Source organism: Xenopus laevis, chromosome 5L, assembly GCF_017654675.1.
Source record: "Xenopus laevis strain J_2021 chromosome 5L, Xenopus_laevis_v10.1, whole genome shotgun sequence".
NCBI classification, from domain to species: domain Eukaryota; kingdom Metazoa; phylum Chordata; class Amphibia; order Anura; family Pipidae; genus Xenopus; species Xenopus laevis.
This window is the reverse complement of record NC_054379.1, coordinates 90,559,863-90,579,961: the sequence shown is the minus strand read 5'-3', so window position 1 is coordinate 90,579,961 and position 20,099 is coordinate 90,559,863. Positions and strand designations below refer to the sequence as shown.

Genomic DNA, 20,099 nt, shown 5'->3' with positions numbered 1-20,099 from the left:
TATTTTAAAAATAATTTGACATAAGGCGTGTGGTCCAAATTACAGAAAGATTCCTTATCTGGAAAAAAGCTAGGTCCCAAGCATGCTGGACAAAAGGTCCAATACCTTTACTAGAATCAAATCCAAAATACCACTTTTGGTAACTATAGGAAGCACACTTACATTTGATTTTTGGCTGCTTGCCTCTGAGCCTTACGCTCTTTCCTTTTTTGATCAGGTGGCTTGGCAAAAACAATTTCAATGTTCTCTCCTTCTAACTCTTTACCATTCATTTCTTCCATTGCCTATAATATAAAAATGTGAAAGAAAAAAAAAAACACACCCTTATTTGGAAACGTGTTGAACTTCATGCAAATACTAAAACAGAGTGCTGAACTCTCAAAGTGGAGAATGAAAATATGACATGGAATGACCCAGCTGGGTTAATTTAAAGCAGAAGTAACCCATAAACATGGACTACATTTCTTTAACTAATAGAGCCTGCACTTCAGTTGGGGGAAAACCCTATTTGGACAAAAAAAAAAAAAAGCAAGCTCCTAGCAACAGCTTTGCCGTCCAGACTGGGAGGGTGCTCTCAACGCAGATGGCAGACACATGGATATAATAATCAAGTCTCCTGGCTTTCTATTTATGCACATTTGTGACAGGCAACATCACTGCATTTGTCTAAATAGTACTGTTGTCCCCAGAGAGCAGGCTCTGTTATACTTCACCTCAAGTGGGGAAAATCTTTACTAAGATAGGTTCCCCTTACTGAAATTAGTCTGTCCTTATAATACTTGCAAGGTTAGTATTGCAGACTAAAAAAACTCAAGTTTCTTGAATTGGTTTAGCCAGAAGTAGTTTTATCACAATCCGAGTTAGGAATTAATACTAAAACTTATGGCAACCTAGGGGGTCAATAAGTAAATTTTTACATGCTGATGAATACGGATAATAGCGAAAGTAAACTTTAACCCATTTATAAATACCTTAACAGCACCGACACGCTCATCAAAATGAATAAAAGCATAGTCCTTCAGCTTCTTCACTCGCTCCAATTTACCAAACTGACCAAATGCCTTTTCTAAAATTTCTTCTGTAACAGTATTTGCAAGATTGCGAACAAATAAAACTTTAACCTAAGTGGGACATATGAAAATCAGTAACAATGTTTGACAGTATTTAAAAAGTCAGGTCAATTATACGTTTTTGTATGTTAAAGTGATACAGACACTAAAAAACTACTTTTCAAAATACTGATGTACATTAAAAGTAGGGATTCACGGAATCCAGGTTTTGCTTCGGGATTCGGCCTTTTGCAGCAGGATTCGGCAGAATCCTTCTGCCCGGCTGAACAGAATCCTAATGTGCATATGCAAATTAGGGGCAGGGAGGGAAATCACATCACTTTGTCATAAAACAAGTAAAAAAATGGGTTCCCATGCCAACCCCTAATTTGCATATGCAAATTAGGATTCAGTATTCAGCCGACTCTTTCACAAAGGATTCAGGGTTCGGCTGAATCCGCAATCGTGGATTACCTATAGGCCATGATGATCATTTGCAGATAGGGCTGCTTTCGTAAGTAATTGTTATTCCTAAACCTGTTTTGCCAACCTGAATGTCCCTTCTCAACGGGTCAGTTAGAGTTTCTAATGCATGGTAGCCCCCTCAAACAAAATGGGGATCAGATAGAGAATATAAAAGAATCCTTCTGCCCGGCCGAATCCTAATTTGCATATGCAAATTAGGGGCAGGAGGGAAATTGTGTGACTTTTTGTCACAAAGGGTAGTAAAAAGTGTTTTCCCTTTGCACCCCTAATTTACATATGCAGATTCAGTTCGGTATTCGGCCGAATCTTTCGAGAAGGATTCGGGGGTTCGGCCGAATCCAAAATAGTAGATTCAGTGCATCCCTAGGATGTCTAGCCCTAGGTCAGATTTCAAAATTAAATCTAAAAAAATCAGTTTGCTCTTTTTAGAAATGGGTTTTAGTGCAGAATTCTGCTGGAGCAGTATCCCTTTAAAGACTCTAGTGACATTTTGCCTTTATACAGTGGAAATTTATGGTTTACTTTTAAAGAGGTACTTAACCTAAAGTGAATCTTAAAATTTAACTTTTAGTATGCAAACAGGGAATATTTTTGACAATGTACCCTTGGCTTTCAGGTTTTTCTTTTTAATTATAACAAAAACCAAAATCACATTTGGGTTGCGGGACCCTAGAAACAAACAATGCAGACATTTGCATGTCATATTGGAATAGATAACTGAAATTCCCCAGAGCAGAGATCCCCAACAAGTGGTTCATGAGCAACATGTTGTACAGCAATGCCTTTTGATGGTGCTCCCAGAGGTCTCAAAATGCTAATTTTTGGATTTCTGACTTGAAGGCAGGCAGACTACCATATATCCAATTACAGCCGTTATTGGGCACCACATAGGAATGTGTTGCTCTTCAACTTTATATCGGAGTAGAATAGAAAAACCTCACAACCCCCACTCCCCCCCCACCCTTCACCAAAAAGGAAAAAAAACTGTCACCTTTGCCATAACTTCAGGATCTGGATCTTCAATAGGGTCTGCCCACTCTACTGTCACAACATTGCCCCAAACTTTTACTTTGCCACTCATTAACCTCCGCCGGGCTTGAGCAGCAGTTTTGTGGTCTTCATATTCAAGAAAACAAAATCCTCTATTCTTTTTTTTATCATCAGGTTGATGGTACAATATAACATCAGTAAGTCCCTCTGAAAAAATATACATGCAAAAGTTAAATAAGTAGTTTAAAACAAAAAAATGCCCCCACGGTGACTCATTTTTTATGTGTTAAACAGTCAAATAACTTGTGCTGCAAAACAAGTGCATTCATTAATCCATTGTAGTGCTCCTGATTTTGGTTATAGAAATGGCATGATTACAGATGGCTTTTAGAGTATGAGGGGCCAAAGGTAGAAATGGAGTGTCATTTCCCTCTAGGTTTCCTAACAACCACACTAAAGTCAATGCACAGTATTTGCTTACCTGTTACTTTGCTAAATTCTTCAACAATTTGTTCCTTTGTTTTACTTTTTGGAATTGACCCAACAAAGAGTCTGTTATTGGCAACAGAGATGCACACACCAATGTGCTTTCCAGGTCGGATCTCATGGTTATTGTACTGAAAAGAGAAGATTTTGAAAATGCAAGGTAAGTCACAATTTTACGCTGACCGAACCAAACACTGAAGAATAAATAACGAGTAAGTCAATTTTCTTCCTTAAAATTGCTTTATATCTAACCTTTGTGTGTCGGAATTTAATTAATTAATGTTGCACACCAACGTCATGTTGCCCCATGCCTCTTTTTTATGCAGTATGTTAAGATCTTTAATATACTCTTTATATGCTTCAATCAATAGGGCCTCCAAAAAAACCATATCAAAGCTTAGCTCTCACCAGTTATCTAGGATGTGTGAATTACACATCCAGCTTTCTAAACTATTTTTTGAACCATGTCCTTGAAGTATGAAACTTTGTATTAACCAGCTAAGCAATTTTTTGCTATTTACAAATAGTAGTAGTTGGCATTTATTTTAGAACAATATGAAGGACGGAAAAGCTGAAAAAGATGAATATCTGGAGAAGGGCCATTCTTCGGTTTAGTTCACCATGGATCAAACTAACAAGCTATTCTTGTTGTGTAATCCACATACTCCATATTGCATAAAATTGTGTCTGCCTATCACTAAATACTTGTTTAAAGGAAAACCAAACCATCGAATAATAAATTTGTAACAGAGATGGGACCCTTTGGGTGTGGGTCTGCCTCCTTACCAACTTTCATTGAATACTGCCCCTTTAAGAAGAAGCGTTCTACCTTCCATATTTATAAGAGGCTGTAAGGGAAGTGGTATTTTACACAGATCTTACCTTCCATTCCAATCACTAGTCAATTAGCATGGAGATCTAAAGGTAGCCCTGTACATTTAGATTTTTAAAAGATTCTTTCGGTATTGCATGACTGAGCATATGTTGGAACGATAAACTGCAATTTGTCCAACAAAAAAGATAATTTCAAGTCATAGTCTATATTGTAATGTCTTATGGATAATTTAAAAGAATGAATGTTGTATTGTAGTTTCCTTTTTTCCCCAGTATTTGGCTGTACAAAATGTGAAAACAAAATTTAAAAACATTTAACATTTAATTTATCTGTGATTCCTTTTTTGGGAAGGGGGGGTTATATATATTTACTGCTGTAATTTACTGAAATGAATGTTTGTAAAGAAAGAACGAATGGTCTGCACAAGCAATCTCCACCTGCCAACAAAGCATCACCACCACATGCAGTTTTCATATTGTTAACGGACAAATTTCATTATTTAAAGTCAAATTTTTTAAACCTGCCCAATGAATTTTCTGACGATGTAGGAAAAACAATCGCTTGATGTACAATAGTTTGATGCACACCAACCTTACAACAGACAATTTTTGTGAAGTGCACTGAAATTGGTCATGAAGTAAATAAAAAAAAGGTTACTTGTAGGGCCAATTTAAGTCAGACTATTGTGCAAATTGAAAAAAAAGGTCTACCAGAACGTTGCTCATTGAAGGGGCTATAACTTATAGAGCAAAGAAAATGTATATACATAAACTGAATTAATGACCTCGATGAACCTTAAAATCAGTTTTAGACAACCAATTATAGCGAGCCTTCACATACCAGCTTGACAGCTTCCTGAGCAGCTTCTTTTGTACAGAATGTCACAAAAGCATATCCCCTATTTAAACCAGTCAACGGATCCATCATTAAACGCAGATCCCATATTGATCCAGCTTTTTCAAACAACGGTACAAGTTCATCTTCAAAGAGATCTCTAGGGATTTTCCCAACAAAAATCTGCAAATAAAATAAATAAAAGTGAATTGCTTTTTAAGAAAAAAAAAAAAAAAAATTATGTTGCTAGTAACTATCTAGGTGTACTTACTTCTGTTCCAACTGATGGCTGCTGTCCAGTGTGCACAAACTCTGGAGGTGGCCCTCCATATTTCCTTTGACCTGTTGTCACATCAAGCGTGTACTCGGTTCTTTCCAGCAGTGCCTAAAACAGATTGTAACATAAGGGATAAGTTGCTATACACTGAGTGACTTTCTGCAGACATAAAAAATTATGGGACATTATTATAAGAAGATACGCCATCTCAAACTTACTAAAGCATCACTCTCTTGGAACCAATGCCCTGTCATAATTGAATACAACATAAAGGATTATATGGACAGTTGTTTTAAAAGAACAGGCTAATGAACTTTGTTAACCCTGAAGTTAAGACAAGTCAGTCAAATGAACTAATGTGACAGATATAATGCCAAGTGTTGATATTGTGGGATTTACTGCTCACCCTTATTCAGTGTATGATCAACCATTTAATACAAAGGCTTTGATATACCTATTGCCTAGTTTTGTGCAATTTAATAAGAATAGACAATACTTTACCTGCAAAATTAACAAATACATATTTTAATAAATGCTTTAGGGAAACAAATGCTTTAGAATTAACATCACTGTTTAGTTTTCTATTAACAGAAGTCTAAACAATAGCACAATCCTGCTAGTGCAAAAGCAGGAAAATATCACCCAAACCCTTTGCCACATAGAAACTGTTTAGATCCCCATGTGATCACGAGACAAGAAGTAGTAATCAACAAGTACTTGCAGGCAGCTAAAGAGAGCACCTTCATAGTAAAACATAAAACCAGTTGTGCAGCCTTTTAGTAAAGGTTGTTTGTAAGAGTTGAGGTGGTTAGTTGTTTCCTGCAATAATACTTTGTATACAGACAATTTATACGATCCCAGAGACTCTGCAAATATAGCATGTCTGACCAAAGAGCTGGACAGTGCAAGTAGTGTTTTAAAATGGTACGAGCTACAGAATGCAGCTTGATTCAGGTGTTGCTACCTGGGAGATTAACAGTTGTGAACAGACAACAGCAGGAATAGCTTCCCACTGACAGGATAGGCATTTGTCACTTGGGAATGAAGCAAAGTGACAATCCTAAAGGTTGCCATAGACACACGGATCCTATCGTACGAATCGTCGATTCGTAAGATTTTCGGATCGCGTGTGGCGTGTGCCGTCATCTTTCGTCCGGCGGAGATCGGTCAGGCCATACGGCCGAACAATCAGATTACCCCCGATATAGCCATGTTTGTTAATGGCATATCGGGGAAGGATCTTTGCATCTATGGCCACCTTAAGACATTTGGGGCATATTGGAGCAGTTGCCAGCCTGCAAGGTATTACTCAACCAGGAAACATGCCCAGATTCAAATATAACGTCTGTTCTGACTACCTGATTTAAACATCTACAGGAAAAAACAAACATTCTAGTGTTTCCAAGTATACTTTCATTTCAACACAATTTTAATTAATATAATGCAAACTGCAACTATCCATTTTATTTTTATGGCTGATGCAGCATGCTCTTTACAAAAGTGATGGATAACAAAAGCCAATTTTAAAGCAAATTATTATTCAAAAGTACACTCAGCCCTAACCTCCTATAAGCAAGCAACTTGCTCTTGCCATAAACTATAACTAAAATTCAAACATCTAACTGGCAGCAAATGTACTGCCAGGGAACCCTAGGAACATTCTTAATCACATGTAGAATAGACTAACCTTAAGCATATGTTATTCTCCACAAGGTTAAATCATAAAACTTGAAACTCAGTCTATTTTGACAGCTTCTTTCATCCAGAATAGTTTAACCCAAAAAAAGACAGATAACTATCTTGAGGTTTTTAAAGTTCTCTTTTGAGCTCCAACACGTGGTCTGGTTCTACCTTGGCTCAGTTATAAACACATAAAACCACTATAACTGGGGCATCATCAAGCATTCTTTCTGAGCCACCGATACCGCTCCCACTATGCAGGTAATATTAACAGAAGTGCACACTCCAACTGGCATCTGTACAAACTTTTCTTTTTCTATCAGGGCAGGGATGAACAGAATTATTTTTCCCCAACACAGTTTCAGCTATAGCTACAAGACTAGAGAGGACATCAAATACAACTTCATCCCAAATGTAATACTAATAAGCCTTTATCGTATGCTTTGATAAGTATCTTAAAGAGCAAACTGGCATTTTCTACAAATTTCACGGACACACTGTATGTTAACCGCAAACGTGTACCCATAATTTAGGAACCTGGTTTCTGACAGTCCTAATGTTGTCAGGCATTTGGTGTCACAAGAGTCAATATTAATTGGATGGCCCTTTATAGTTTGTTGCACCTACCTTCCAAATATACATAAAGTAAATGAGGTAACCATATTTTGCATGATACACGACATGATACACTTTACAATTATTCCCGTTTGAAGAGGTGCCAAACTTATAACGCTAACATGGAGATATAATTATATCATATCTATATAGTTAAAGGGACAAAATATTGATTTAAAGGAAATATTTAAGCATATAAATGTCAACCATATAGTGAGGCATTTTTCTGAAAGTTTACCTTTATCTTGGACTCATCAGGCCCTTTACTAGAATCTGCCACTTTGGTCCCTTGTTTTTCTCTCTGTCTGTAGGTCTTCATAACTCCACATAAAAAGGCACTTTTATTCTAAAAGATACACAGGTTTGAAAACAGCAAGTCTTGTTAAAACACACACCGCTATTAACACTTGTTTAGCATTTCAAATGACATTCAAACATGGTTTTCCCAGTAAAGAGAACACACTAGTAACTAAATACAACCAATCCACTACTGCATGAGGCCTTTTACCTGTACATGTGAAAGATCACTGTCCTTAAACTGCTGAAGCACAGCTAGTGCACCTTCTTCATTAAACTCCTTTAAAGCCTCTATAGCTCGTTCGTCTAAATCACTATGTGTAACTAATCCTGTAGAGAAAACAAAAAAAATAAAGTGCCATTAATTTCTGAATAGCATAAATTTGTTAACCAAACAATCAATTATGGACAAAGCACAGATAAAGGGAGTTCTCTGGATTTTACCAGTAACATCCTAACCTCACGGTACACACTATCGCCTGGTAAAACAAGTAGAGAAGCATTCAGACATGTAACAACCACATTTACATTATTTTACTGGATTGGCTGTGTAGAATACAATGAAGACCACTTTGTGATTTGCCAACGGTTTTATCATACATGCTTACTCTAATGTAAAGGTAGCAATGTAATTGCTTATTGGTATAAAACTATTACTCTTAAATTGGAAGGAAACTGTTGCCTGTGTTGATTGAAAACACGGAAAAAACTTTTTTGGGACTCACTGGGAGTAAATATCCTGGTAGCAGAGTAAATGAACAAACGCCCTCCTCAGTCCTGTTATAATGCATGGATTTAACAAACTGACTGTTTACCTCTGCCAAATTTAAGTTATCATTGCTGCAGTAATATAACCTAACTTGATATCCTTGCATACATAAAAATAAAGAAATCCTTGATATTTTTATAAGGATGACTTGTGGCCACAAAAGTACACTAGAACAGCTTGATAAAGGGCCGAGACCAGGCCTGAAACGTTGTGTATGTTCCGGATCAGAAGCCATATGTTCCAATAAAGGCTTTTTGACTACAAATTTCTAATGTTACAAAAAACCTATCATGGTGCAATGAAAGGCACATTTGTCCAGGCCTAGTGAACCACGGAAGCCAGATATTTGTTTTAAACTTCTGCAATCTCACAAAATTTCAGCCTGACTTACAAGTTGTGACTCCTCCCCAGACTCCATATACCCTTATTAATGCTTTCTAGATGCCATGTAATGTATAAAGACTGGAGTATAGTATAGCCAGAACACTACTTCCTGCTTTTCAGTTCTCTAACTCTGTTAGTCAGCGATTTGAAGGGGGGGCCACATGGTACAGATCTGTTGTGAGTTTGCAATTGAGCTTCAGCATTCAGCTCAGATATGACCCATGTGGCCCCCCTTCAAGTGTCTGATTGGTTACTGCCTGGTAACCTGTCAGTGGAAACCAAGAGAGCTGAAAAGCAGGAAGTTGGGCTATTTTCTGTTATGTTAAGACATCCAGAAACTCCAGCCTTTATACATCACATATTTAGCTAACTAACTATATTAGAAACACTTTTTATTTTGCACAGCCTATTTACCCAGTTTTTATTTTTACACTGAACAATTCTTTTAAGACGAATAACACATGAGGTCTCTGACCATCAAAAAATATACATATAAACCTTTTTCACATGCTGCAAATAAATTCTCCCAAAGAAAAAAAAATCCAGCTGGTCTTAGTATGAAATCTAGAGTTCTGTTTCATAATCAAATACTAACTCCAGTGTAATTAATGACAATAGTTTAGATTAACTGGAGATATTGAGCTATACATAAACATCACTTCAACCCTTTGTTGTGACTGTTTTGGCTCATAAAAAAAAGCATTTATGCAGAGGGTTGTCTGTGTAAATGATTACACTGCTCAAACTCATGCAACATTACATAAACAGTGAAAACTTCTGACTAAAGCAGATCTTACGAAGGACTTTATGGAGGCTGGGATAAAGCATGCATGCAGTTAACCTGCAATGCCAGGCAGACGGTCAAATGATTGTTTTCTTTGGTTGTATAAAATAAACTGTAATGAATATCCCTGTGTACTTATACTACACTAAATTAAAGCGATACGGACTTGAATCATCCACATGAACTTCTAGGCCTAATTAAGGAGCCCTGGTCTAGCACCCCTTAGTAAATAGTCTCTTAGTCTAGATGTTTGGAAAGCTTTGCCACTGAAAACAGTATGAAAACCCACGAGGAAAGGTATTTTTCAAATATATCAGTACACCTTTAAAAGGGGCAACTACCCGCTTTTTCAACATTAGTTCAATGAATAGGGACTGTGCTAAACACTTACTTGTTTTAATTATGAAACTTTTTTTAATATTTCTTGCACTACATGGGGCACAATCAGAAATTATAAGTCACGTTCTACTTCCTGTTTCATTGCACCTTCATTTAGAGGAGCTAAATTAATAGGGTGTGTGCTGAACACAAACATTCTTATTGTTTTAATATCTAGGGTGGTTATTTTTTAGACTAAACAGAGCAAACATTGAAAAAAGTGGAGTGTACCTGGTTTTTTATACGAGAAACGCTCAGATTTGGGGCGACTAATCTTCCCGAACTGCCTTCCCGCCGGCTAGAATGTAAATCTGCGGTGGGATGGCATGGCACTAAGATCTTAGTTTTCCGAAGTCGTCTCACAAGGGAATCTTTGGGCCAGCGATTTACATTCTAGCAGACTAGTCGCCCCAAAGAAGAGGAGATTTGTCGCCAGGCAACTAATCTCCCTGAATCTGAGCATGTTCCGCTGTGCTAATAAAAGCAAATTGTTTGATGAAAAAAAAATATTTTATAAAATAGAGTTAGGGGAATATAATATCCCTTACAAATGTATTCAGAACAATTGATTTCATAGGACGGTCATTAGAAATGAGAAGGTACATAATACATGTGAAGACAACAATTCAGACTTGTAGGACTGTAAAATGTGCTACCAAACTATTTATTCACAATTAAAATTTGAAATAAAACAAACTAAAACTGCCAGCATGGAACACAGGCCAACTGTGCCATTAAATAGAAGACATATGCTTGGATTTTGTTAAAGCTTTTCGATCTATAAGGAAAAGTGGGCAAGAATAAATATTTGACACAATAAAAAACAAATCTATATATTGCAGCTGAAGCAGACCTACATAAATACCAGGAGCAGAAGTGAACACCCATGGGTATATAAAGACAGTCACTGTGTAATTCAGAAGGTGAACAAATCAAACCCCTCCAAAACCTTAGCTTAGAATGACTACAATGCGATCTGCCTTAAGCTTCAAACCTTTGTCTAACTTTCCAGTCACACTAGAGTTCAGGCTGACAACTTCAACAGCAGGCATCACTTTCTCAGCTAGCCCCCCCCCCCCCCCACAAAAAAAGAAAAGAAGCAAAAGCTGTTCGGGAAAGCAATGCAACCATGGGAAATATATCTTACTGACAAGACCAGCTTGCCCCAGCAGAACAGGTACTCTGCTGAATTGGAAAGTAATGGCCACAAACCCACCAGTTTCATTTAGTAGAAGCCCTTTTCACATTATCAAACACTATTTGGGGGCTGAATGCAAGTTAAAAAAAACCCTACGGACAATGCCTGCACTACAGAGTACAGAAAAATATTTTATACACCTTGGAGCACTAAAGGGGTTGGGGGGGCACCAAAATTATATCTGCAGTTCCCATGAAGTTTGGAAACCACAAAAAGTTGCTCAATTTAGGTGCAATCCAATGGTAATGAAAACCTCCAAACTAGAAGTGTGTTTTTTGGAAGAACCAAGTCTTACCTGAAATGTAAATTTCATCTAGTTTTTCAGCAACTTTCTGTGGTAAACCAGCATCGAGCAAAGTCTGCATCTGCTCTGACTGGGCAACTGCAGCATAAGTATCCATGAGCTCTTCAGTACCATTCCCATTTACATGTTCAGCGGCCATATCTGCAGACATCTGTATAAATGTAATAATCAGCATCAATAAGTGAAACGACTGGCATCTGTCATGGAGCTTAAATGCAACACACTAGTTATTTAGCAACCACTAAAAATGTCATATAAAGCAGCAGCAATAAAATATGACAGTCCTGAATGGAATCTTCTACACAGGGTTTATCAGGTATGTTAGAATAATACACACATCTTTGCTGCACTGCCTATAAGTGTCCAACTGGAAGTAACCAAATAGCCAGAAGTATTTATAGGATCTTTTTGAACATATAACTTTTATAAGGCAAAAGCATCTGCTGACAGTCATTGCACTTGGTACAATCCATGGGTTTTACCATCAGTGTAGAGACAGTCGGTTTAGGTGGGTCAGTCACACCTATCATTGCATTGGAACAAGGTTGCCAAGTTGGCGGGTTTCAAGACAAATTGGGCTACTAATTTAAAGCCCAGGCAGGTTTTGAAAGTAAACCCTAGCCAGGTACAGATTTGGGCTACTTTTTGGGTCTTTGGCTGGTTTGTACTTTGGAAACCAGCCAAATTTTTTCTTGCCCTAATGTGCCAAGCCTGCGTCTCCAAATGCATGTTGGGTAATGTAGTTTTTGTTTGACAATTTGCCTACTGCCAAGTTTAATGTAAGACTACAATACCCAGCATGCAATGGGACTCTGTGTCCCAGTCTCCCGTCACTCTTAAGCATTCTCACATTTTCTGGTGACTTTCCTCAATTTTGGAGCAAAAATCTGCTGGCCACTAAAATGTCTAGTGGTTGACTGGTTTTACGAATATTTGTTGTAATTATATATGAATTCATGCCTTGTGTGGCCCTATACCTCCTGGGGCCCCTCTGTACTTACGCCCCTGGTGACAGACTAATCTGTTCTATTTTACTTCAAGGAAAAATTAGCAAATTATATATATATATATATATATATATATATATATATATATATATATATATATATATATATATATATATATATATATATATATATATATATATATATATATATTAGACTTTCTTCACTTCACATATTGTGCTGTTTTGGGCTACTTTTGAGGTGCCTCTTGGCTGGTTTTGTAGCTGACTTTGGCGGTTTGTGCAAATGAGCCCTGGTAACCCTGGATTGGAAGGAAAGACATTAGTCGGGCAGAAGTTTCAAGTATGGGGGTTTATTGTACTCGCTGAAAAGCTGAACATGGCGGCATAAGACAGTTTTGGAATGCAACGAGAAGCTGTACGAGGCCCAGCGTGTGCGGATATTAGGGACGCTGCTCCTTCCCGCCCGCCTTAGCTTTCCTATGCACAGAGGGAACAAAGCGCCTCTTCCTTCTCCCCACCCACAGGGCGCTGCGAGGCCGAGCCGGGAGCAGTCTACAAACACGTGCTCAGCCCAGGCAGGAGCAGGCGGGGGGCCTGGTCACACACACAATGCCAGCAGGCCGCCATCAACTACATTCCTTTTGTACCCCCCCCCCCCCAATAGTCACAATCTGATGCGCATATATTCGCCCCCACAACCACGTTTATACTATTCCCGAAACGCAAAGAATGGAGTAAGAGAAAGCAAAGCCATCCCTGCACATATGTTGCACAGAGGATGCCGGGAAATGTAGTTCAATACTAGTGAGAGCATCGCAAGGCAAATTGGGTTTTGGCGAAGCGATTGATCTCTTCCCACACTGAAAGTACAGCAGATCGCAAGAGATCGTCGCCAAGCCAAGATCAAAATGAGTGCAGATTCAGCAAGATTGGCCGGCTCCGCCATGCTTCGTCCCATCCCCAACAGCAGCGGAATCGGGCCTCGCAAGGCACAGGCCGCGCACATGTACTGTCGCTCATAGCGACTCGCTTCCACTTCGAGTCTCAGTTGAGAAACAAGACATGATTAGAGTAGCGGCCACTCTAACCTGCGGCTCCTACCGGAATCAGAATCCCCCACAAAAGCCGGTTCAGGAACAAGAGAGAAAATGTGCGGCCACATCTTCCATGCATCTAGTTGGGCCTCTTACCTCTGCCGATGATTCCGGGTTCGGGGCTGGTCTCTCTGTTGCAGGCTGCCTTCCTTCTGCCGTTCCCCTTCCTTTCTTCTCCTCGGTATAGCGGACGAACGCGCCCCTCGTGTTGCAGCAGCTCGCTTGTCCGGCGGAGTGTGCTCGTTGTAAAATGGCGGCCGTGAGAGAGCCAAGCTCACGCCGCTGCCAGCCAGTCCCACCCCTCCTCTGTGCACGCGCGGGACACTCCAAGAACGCGCGGGATGGAAAGAGCGAACGTCACTCGCCTTCAGAGTTTCCTGGGCTACCCCTGCAATAGTGAAAACGAGCCTTCTGCTATGGGAGGACCCCTACAACCCTGTGGAACCGCCCAGGAAACCCCGGACATATCCCGCTTTCCTACCACTATTGGCGGCGCGCGTGAAGACAAGGTTGCGCGCGCCTCGTGGTAGAAACGCATGCGTATTGTCGCTGGTTTAGTTTTTCTGGCGCTTGGAGAGAAGTGTGCATGGGTGTCTGATTTTATGTAAAAACAGCGCAATGTTTACGTGTCCTTTAAATTGTGTATTCAAATGACTCCATATTAACAGCTCTGCTCCACATATTTCTCATATTATTTGACTGGATTGATTCTGTGGCAAATTTTACACTTTAACCAGCTATCACAAGCTATCCTGGGGTGGTCCCTAAACATTTTAAGGTAGGCAACCTGAGGCTCCGGATCCTCATGCGGCTCTTTATCCTGCTTGCTGCGGCTCGGTCTTGCAGCTTTGCCTATCTTTGCCTTTGCTGTTTGAGTGTGTGACCGGGGTAAGTTAACGGTTAGCTTACCGCAGTCGCACACTCAGAAGCCGCCAGCAGGTGCGAGGACTGTATAGACGTCCCAGGAGTGACAGGCAAGACCGAGCCGCTCCAAGATGATTCATCATGGTCCTTACCGAGGTCACAAACTCAAGACAATAGAGGGAAGATCAGCATTGAACTTCAGAAACAGAATTTACATTAAACAGATGAGCATTTAATAGGGCTATACATTTTTTACTTCCTTGTTTTCTGACAAAAAGTCACGTGATTTTGCTCCCCCACCACTAATTTGCATATGCAAATTCAGATTCAGTTCGGCCTGGCAGAAGGATTCGGCCAAATCCTGTTGAAAAAGGCCAAATCCCGAACCGAATCCTGGCTTCGGTGCATCCCTAGTTTTGCAGCTCCAGACTATTTTTCTTTAGTGGAAGAGGGGGCAAAATGGCTCTTTTGATAGTAAAGGTTGCTGACCCCTGGGCTAGCTGGTAAAATAGGGTAGAGGTTGCCACCTGGCTGGTAAAAATGATGCTTGATGCCAATGTTAATAATAGGAAAAAACTGCAAGAATATAGGAAGGCCGGTATTTTTTTCCAGAAACGGTGTCAACCCTAAGCTAAGGCCAGTACTGGTATTTTCTGGCAATGTACTTGCTGGTAAATGTGTAATACCAATTTGTTGTGCCCCAATCCAATGCCCCACTCCAAAAATATCATTCTGCCCCCTGATATCTAGATAGGGTTGCCAGCGTTTCCCTGGTGCAATCCGGGCAGGGGGTGGGGCTGTGATGCAATCGGGCGGAGCCACAGTGCGGTCGCGACAGTAACATCAGGGATGGGCAGGCAGTTTTGACCCGGGCAGCCTTCAAAAAAACGGGCTGTCCAGGTCAAAACTGAACAGGTGGCAACCCTAAATCATGATCATACCCCTCACATCATTAGATTACCACATCAAACCCTGGCCATCATTATACTACGGAAAAGGTATCAACCATATGCTTATTCAACAGCTGAATAAGCAGCAGTGGCAACCTCAGCACATGAGCAGTATGGAGGTTGGGGAAAACTTTACTCTATCTACAGCTTCCGCTGTACATTAGGATGGGAGCAGAAGAAAGGGAGCAGGATCAAGAGGATAATCCAAATCAGTACTGAGTTTATGGTCACAGTCAAACCATGTTCAGGCATCAGTGTTTTGTAGGTCATAATCCAGGATAATGGTCAAACACAGTAGAATCAGGATCAAACAAGCAGAGCATCAGAAGTAGCAATTACACACATACATTCTTAGTGCCAGGTGTCCTTAAATATGCATTGTATGTGTGCCAAAGCAGCAAGCACCAAGATATCAGCATGACCGCTGAAGAGCATGCACATATTGGTGGAAAAACATTTGTATCAATATGTGTGCTTGTCTAGGGAGGGCCAGATTTACATAGGGGTTCGCCCCCTAGGCCCACTACCGTTCGTCGCCCCTTTCCCCTCCAGGTGGACAGGAGCAATGGGGATTGGCGCACGGGAAATTTAAAAAAATATTGTATCTCCAGCGCATCCCCAGTGTTTATGAACCAATGTGGGTGTGGTTGGGAAGCATGCCGCCCCCCCCTAAAATCCTGCTGCCCTAGGCCCGGGCCTAGATGGCCTTTCCACAAATCCGGGCCTGTGTCTAGGATGACCCAAGAGCAGGCCTGGACTGGCAATTTGCGGGTTCTGGCTAATGCCAGAGGGACTGCTGTAAGTTGCCATAGAGTCACTATTTTTTGGGCTCGTGGGGGCTGCTTGGGCCATTTGTACTTGGAATGCCAGGGCCTACTGTGAATCCCAGTCCGGACCTGCCCAAGAGCAATAGAACACAGATAACAGCAAGATGCTTATGATTAAGGGATACAAATTTTGCAGCTTACCGCAATAAACCTGCCTTCCTTTACCGGGGTGACGTCTTTTTCCTCTGGTCTTGAATGTGATATACAGGGGGGATGCTGTGGACTGAGCACCCGGGAGGAAGTTCAGGAGCAGCTACATGGGATTGTGAGCTTGGAGCGCCCCCCCTTGGTCTAGTTGAGGTGTTTGCCAAAGATCCCAGTCCGGACCTGCCCAAGAGCAATAGAACAGACAACATGCCCCGCAAGTCCCTTGGCATTGCCCCCTCCCAGGGAGTATTCTCCAAAAGTGCTTGACACTAGGTTTTTCAGGATGTTGCAGTGAAACAATAATTTAACAGAATAAATATATTAGCAGCTAACTCCTCATCTGGCCCGTTGACCTTCCAACAGATTAGGTATCAAATCTGATGTCACAAAAATTCAGAATGTCCTAGACCTTAAAGGACCACCCAGAGTTATATCCTTATACCTTGAATTTGGTTTTAACTTTATATTAAAGGAATTGTTCAGTGTAAAAATAAAAAATGGTAAATAGATTATGCAAAATAAAAAATGTTTCTAATATAGTTAGCCAAAAATGTAATGTATAAAGGCTGGAGTGACTAGATGTATAACAAAATAGACAGAACACTACTTCCTGCTTTTCAACTCTTTAACTCTGAGTTAGTCAGCGACTTGAAGGGGGGCCACATGGGACAAAACTGTTCAGTGAGTTTGTAATTGATCCTTAGCAGTCAGCTCAGATTCAAAAGCAAACAGTTATGACCCATGTTCCCCCCCCTTAAGTCACTGATAGGTTAATGACTGTAACCAATCAGTGTAAAGCAAGAGAGCAGCAAAGCAGGAAGTAGTGTTCTGGCTATTATGTTAGACATCCAGTCACTCCAGCCTTTATACATTACATTTTTGGATAACTAACTATATTGAATGCATTTTTTATTTTGCACAGCCTATCTAGTTACCCAGTTTTTATTTTTATACTGAACAATTCCTTTAAATTTTTTATTCATCTATATCTAAACTAGTATGGGGTCAGGGGTGAAGTATTATGGCCAGAAAAGGATTGTGAAACAGCAGATTTATGTAATACATAACTACACAATTAAAACTTTATAAAAAGTAACTAAACCAGTTTCTTGGCAGGAGAGCTTAGCTTGAAAACAAAGAGAGCAAGATGTGCTGCCATTTAATGTTTTACAATATCTGTTATTGTTGCAAGACCTGCCAGCTTGGTGGCATCCCTGCGGTTTTCTGACTTTTGCTGAAATAACTGGGTGGCAAAATGATGCAACTTAGTTTCAGCCACAATCATCACCTGCTGGAACTAGCTTCTTGAGGTTGAGGTCTCAACAAATAAATGAAATTAAAGACATTAATAATTTCACAAAAACGTCTAGGATTTTCCTGTCCTTGTAATCCACTTGAGTACTATAGCACTGACGAAAAGGATGAGAAGCCCTTGAAACATTTGGTTCTTTTGTACTCTGCAAATAAACACATAGGGGCATATTTATCAAAGAGTGAAGTTAGAGATCATCACATTCCACTAGAGTGAAATTCCTCCACTCTCCATTCATTTTTATGGGATTTTTAAAAGTGTATTTATCGATGGGTGAAAGTAAAAGTTCACACTTTGATAAATATCCTATAATAATGAATGGAGAGTGGCGGAATTTCATTCTAGTGGACTGTAATGATCTTTAACTTCACACTTCTATGCCCCTTTTAGATTCTTTTGGTACACCACAGCAAGTTGTAGTGTGCAGCCTTTTTTAGTTCTGAGGTCTCAACAAAATCTTGATCAACAAAACTCTTATCAATTCAAGCAATTACATTTTTTTCCGGCCGAAAAATCAATGAATTTCGGGTTGTTAACCCTAAACTCGTTGATTCCAGTTTTTTCCATTCAAGTTTTTCTTAAAGGGAAACTTTACCACCAAAATGAACATTTAAGCAACAGATGGTGTGGAAGCAAAATACATAACTCTGCGTGTTAATTGGCTCATGTGACGTAACTTGGTATGGTTTGTTTGTTTGTGGCCACTGTGAATCCTACAATCCCAAGGGGCGGCCCTTATTTTTCAAAATGGCAATTTTCTATTTATGATTACCCAATGGCACATACTACTAAAATGTATATTATTATGAAAATGGTTTGTTTACATGAAGCAGGGTTTTACATATGAGCTGTTTTATGCAATATCCTTTTATAGAGACCTACTTTGTTCAGGGGGTATCGTTTTGCTTTAAGTTCCCATTCAAGTTCTGAGTTCATTAAAATTCATTCAAGGTATAAAAAAACTCTAAAATTCGGCCTTTGATAAATAACCCCATAGATGTCTACCAAGATGATATTTTAATAATCTCAAAATATGTCACTGCTCATGGAAGTCTTAGGCTTCATAATTTATGAGCAGGGATTTGATTTGTCATTTTGCCTTATTGGGCTTTTGAAACAAAGAAAAACTTTGGCACCTAAAATCAGGTAAAATGATGAAGATTCAGCACGAAACCCTGTGTGATAAGTAAATTCACATCGGTTTTCCTTGAAAATTGCTAGAACCTTTCAGCATGAGCAGTCTTAAATTGCCCCTAGGTACTTTGGCTTCAAAGTATGTACCATGCTAGGGTTGTACCAATTCATGACATAACATATTTCTGTATATACTTTGCACCCAGAGTTATATCCTTATACCTTGAATTTGGTTTTAACTTTATATTAAAGGAATTGTTCAGTGTAAAAATAAAAAATTGGTAAATAAATAGGCTGTGCAAAATAAAAAATGTTTCTAATATAGTTATTTAGCCAAATATGTTATGTATAAAGACTGGAGTGACTAGATGTGTAACATAATAGACAGAACACTACTTCCTTCTTTTCAGCTCTCTTGGTTTACACTGACTGGTTACCAGGCAGTAACCAATCAGAGACTAGGGGGGGGCACATGGGTCATATCTGTTGCTTTTGAATCTGAGCTGAATGCTGAGGATCAATTGCAAACTCACTGAACAGATATGTACCATGTGGCCCCCCTTCAAGTCGCTGACTAACTCAGAGTTATAGAGCTGAAAAGCAGGAAATAGTGTTCCGGCTATTATGTCAGACATCCAGTCACTCCAGCCTTTATACATTACATTTTTGGCTAACTAATTATTAGAAATATTTTTTATTTTCACACTGAACTGTTCCTTTAAAAGTTAAGCTTTAAATTTCAGATGTGAATCTTTGCATCCTAGAGCGGGAGGGTGCATCTTCCAAGCCATCTTTCTAGGAATAGTCCTAGTACTAGTCCAGTTGTTTTAGACTTACCACTAGGGATGTAGCGAACTGCCGTTTATGTGTTCGCGAACGCCGTTCGCGAACACCGGCAAAAAATGCGAACAGTTCCGAAAATCGTTCGATTCGAATGATCGAAGGATTTTAATCGTTCGATCGAACGATTTTCGTTCGAATGGAACGATTGAAGCCATTCGATCGAATGATTTCATTCAATCCAATGGCTTCGATCGTTCGATTCGAACGAAAATCCTTCGATTTTAGCGATCGAAGGAATCGAATGGTCGAACGATTTTGACGCGAACGCCTATTGGCGAACGTCGCGCGACGTTCCCGAACTTGCGGCGGACGCGAACAGCCGATGTTCGCGCGAACAAGTTCGCCGCAGAACAGTTCGCTACATCCCTACTTACCACTACAATTTACATGGCCTGAATGAATGAATACCTTCATGGCAGGTGAACATGAGAAATACAAATATGAAAATGTATTTAAAGATTCATTCATAATAAGATCACACATATTAATATCTATTTAATTCGCTTGTGCCAATTATCATGCATGTTAAATGCTTTATCTAAATCAAAGCCTGGAAGAATACATCTTAGCGAACAATTCCACTATCACCCCATCT

The 20,099-nt window shown here is 39.7% G+C and overlaps 1 protein-coding gene across 14 annotated transcripts in view; it reads right to left on the bottom strand.

Annotated features, from left to right (window-relative positions):
* Positions 1-13,938, bottom strand: part of syncrip.L (synaptotagmin binding cytoplasmic RNA interacting protein L homeolog) — a 21,187-nt gene extending 7,249 nt beyond the window's left edge. For 4 of the 14 annotated variants that reach the window (XR_005961284.1, XR_005961286.1, XR_005961287.1 and 1 more), the window contains exons 1-10: positions 13,524-13,932; positions 11,358-11,517; positions 7,761-7,879; positions 7,491-7,598; positions 4,952-5,065; positions 4,687-4,863; positions 3,007-3,142; positions 2,527-2,732; positions 972-1,121; positions 163-284 (exon numbers count right to left, since the gene is read on the bottom strand). Coding sequence is in view for 8 of the 14 variants with exons in the window: in XM_041563034.1 (XP_041418968.1) it covers positions 163-284; positions 972-1,121; positions 2,527-2,732; positions 3,007-3,142; positions 4,687-4,863; positions 4,952-5,065; positions 7,491-7,598; positions 7,761-7,879; positions 11,358-11,517 (1,292 nt within the window). In the remaining 6 variants the exon portion in view is untranslated. Of the gene's footprint in view, positions 1-162; positions 285-971; positions 1,122-2,526; positions 2,733-3,006; positions 3,143-4,686; positions 4,864-4,951; positions 5,066-7,490; positions 7,599-7,760; positions 7,880-11,357; positions 11,518-13,523 lie in introns of all 14 variants that reach the window. The other 10 variants (XR_005961288.1, XR_005961289.1, XM_018263416.2 and 7 more) reach the window with 6 other exon arrangements.
* Between the last annotated feature and the right edge of the window lie 6,161 nt (positions 13,939-20,099).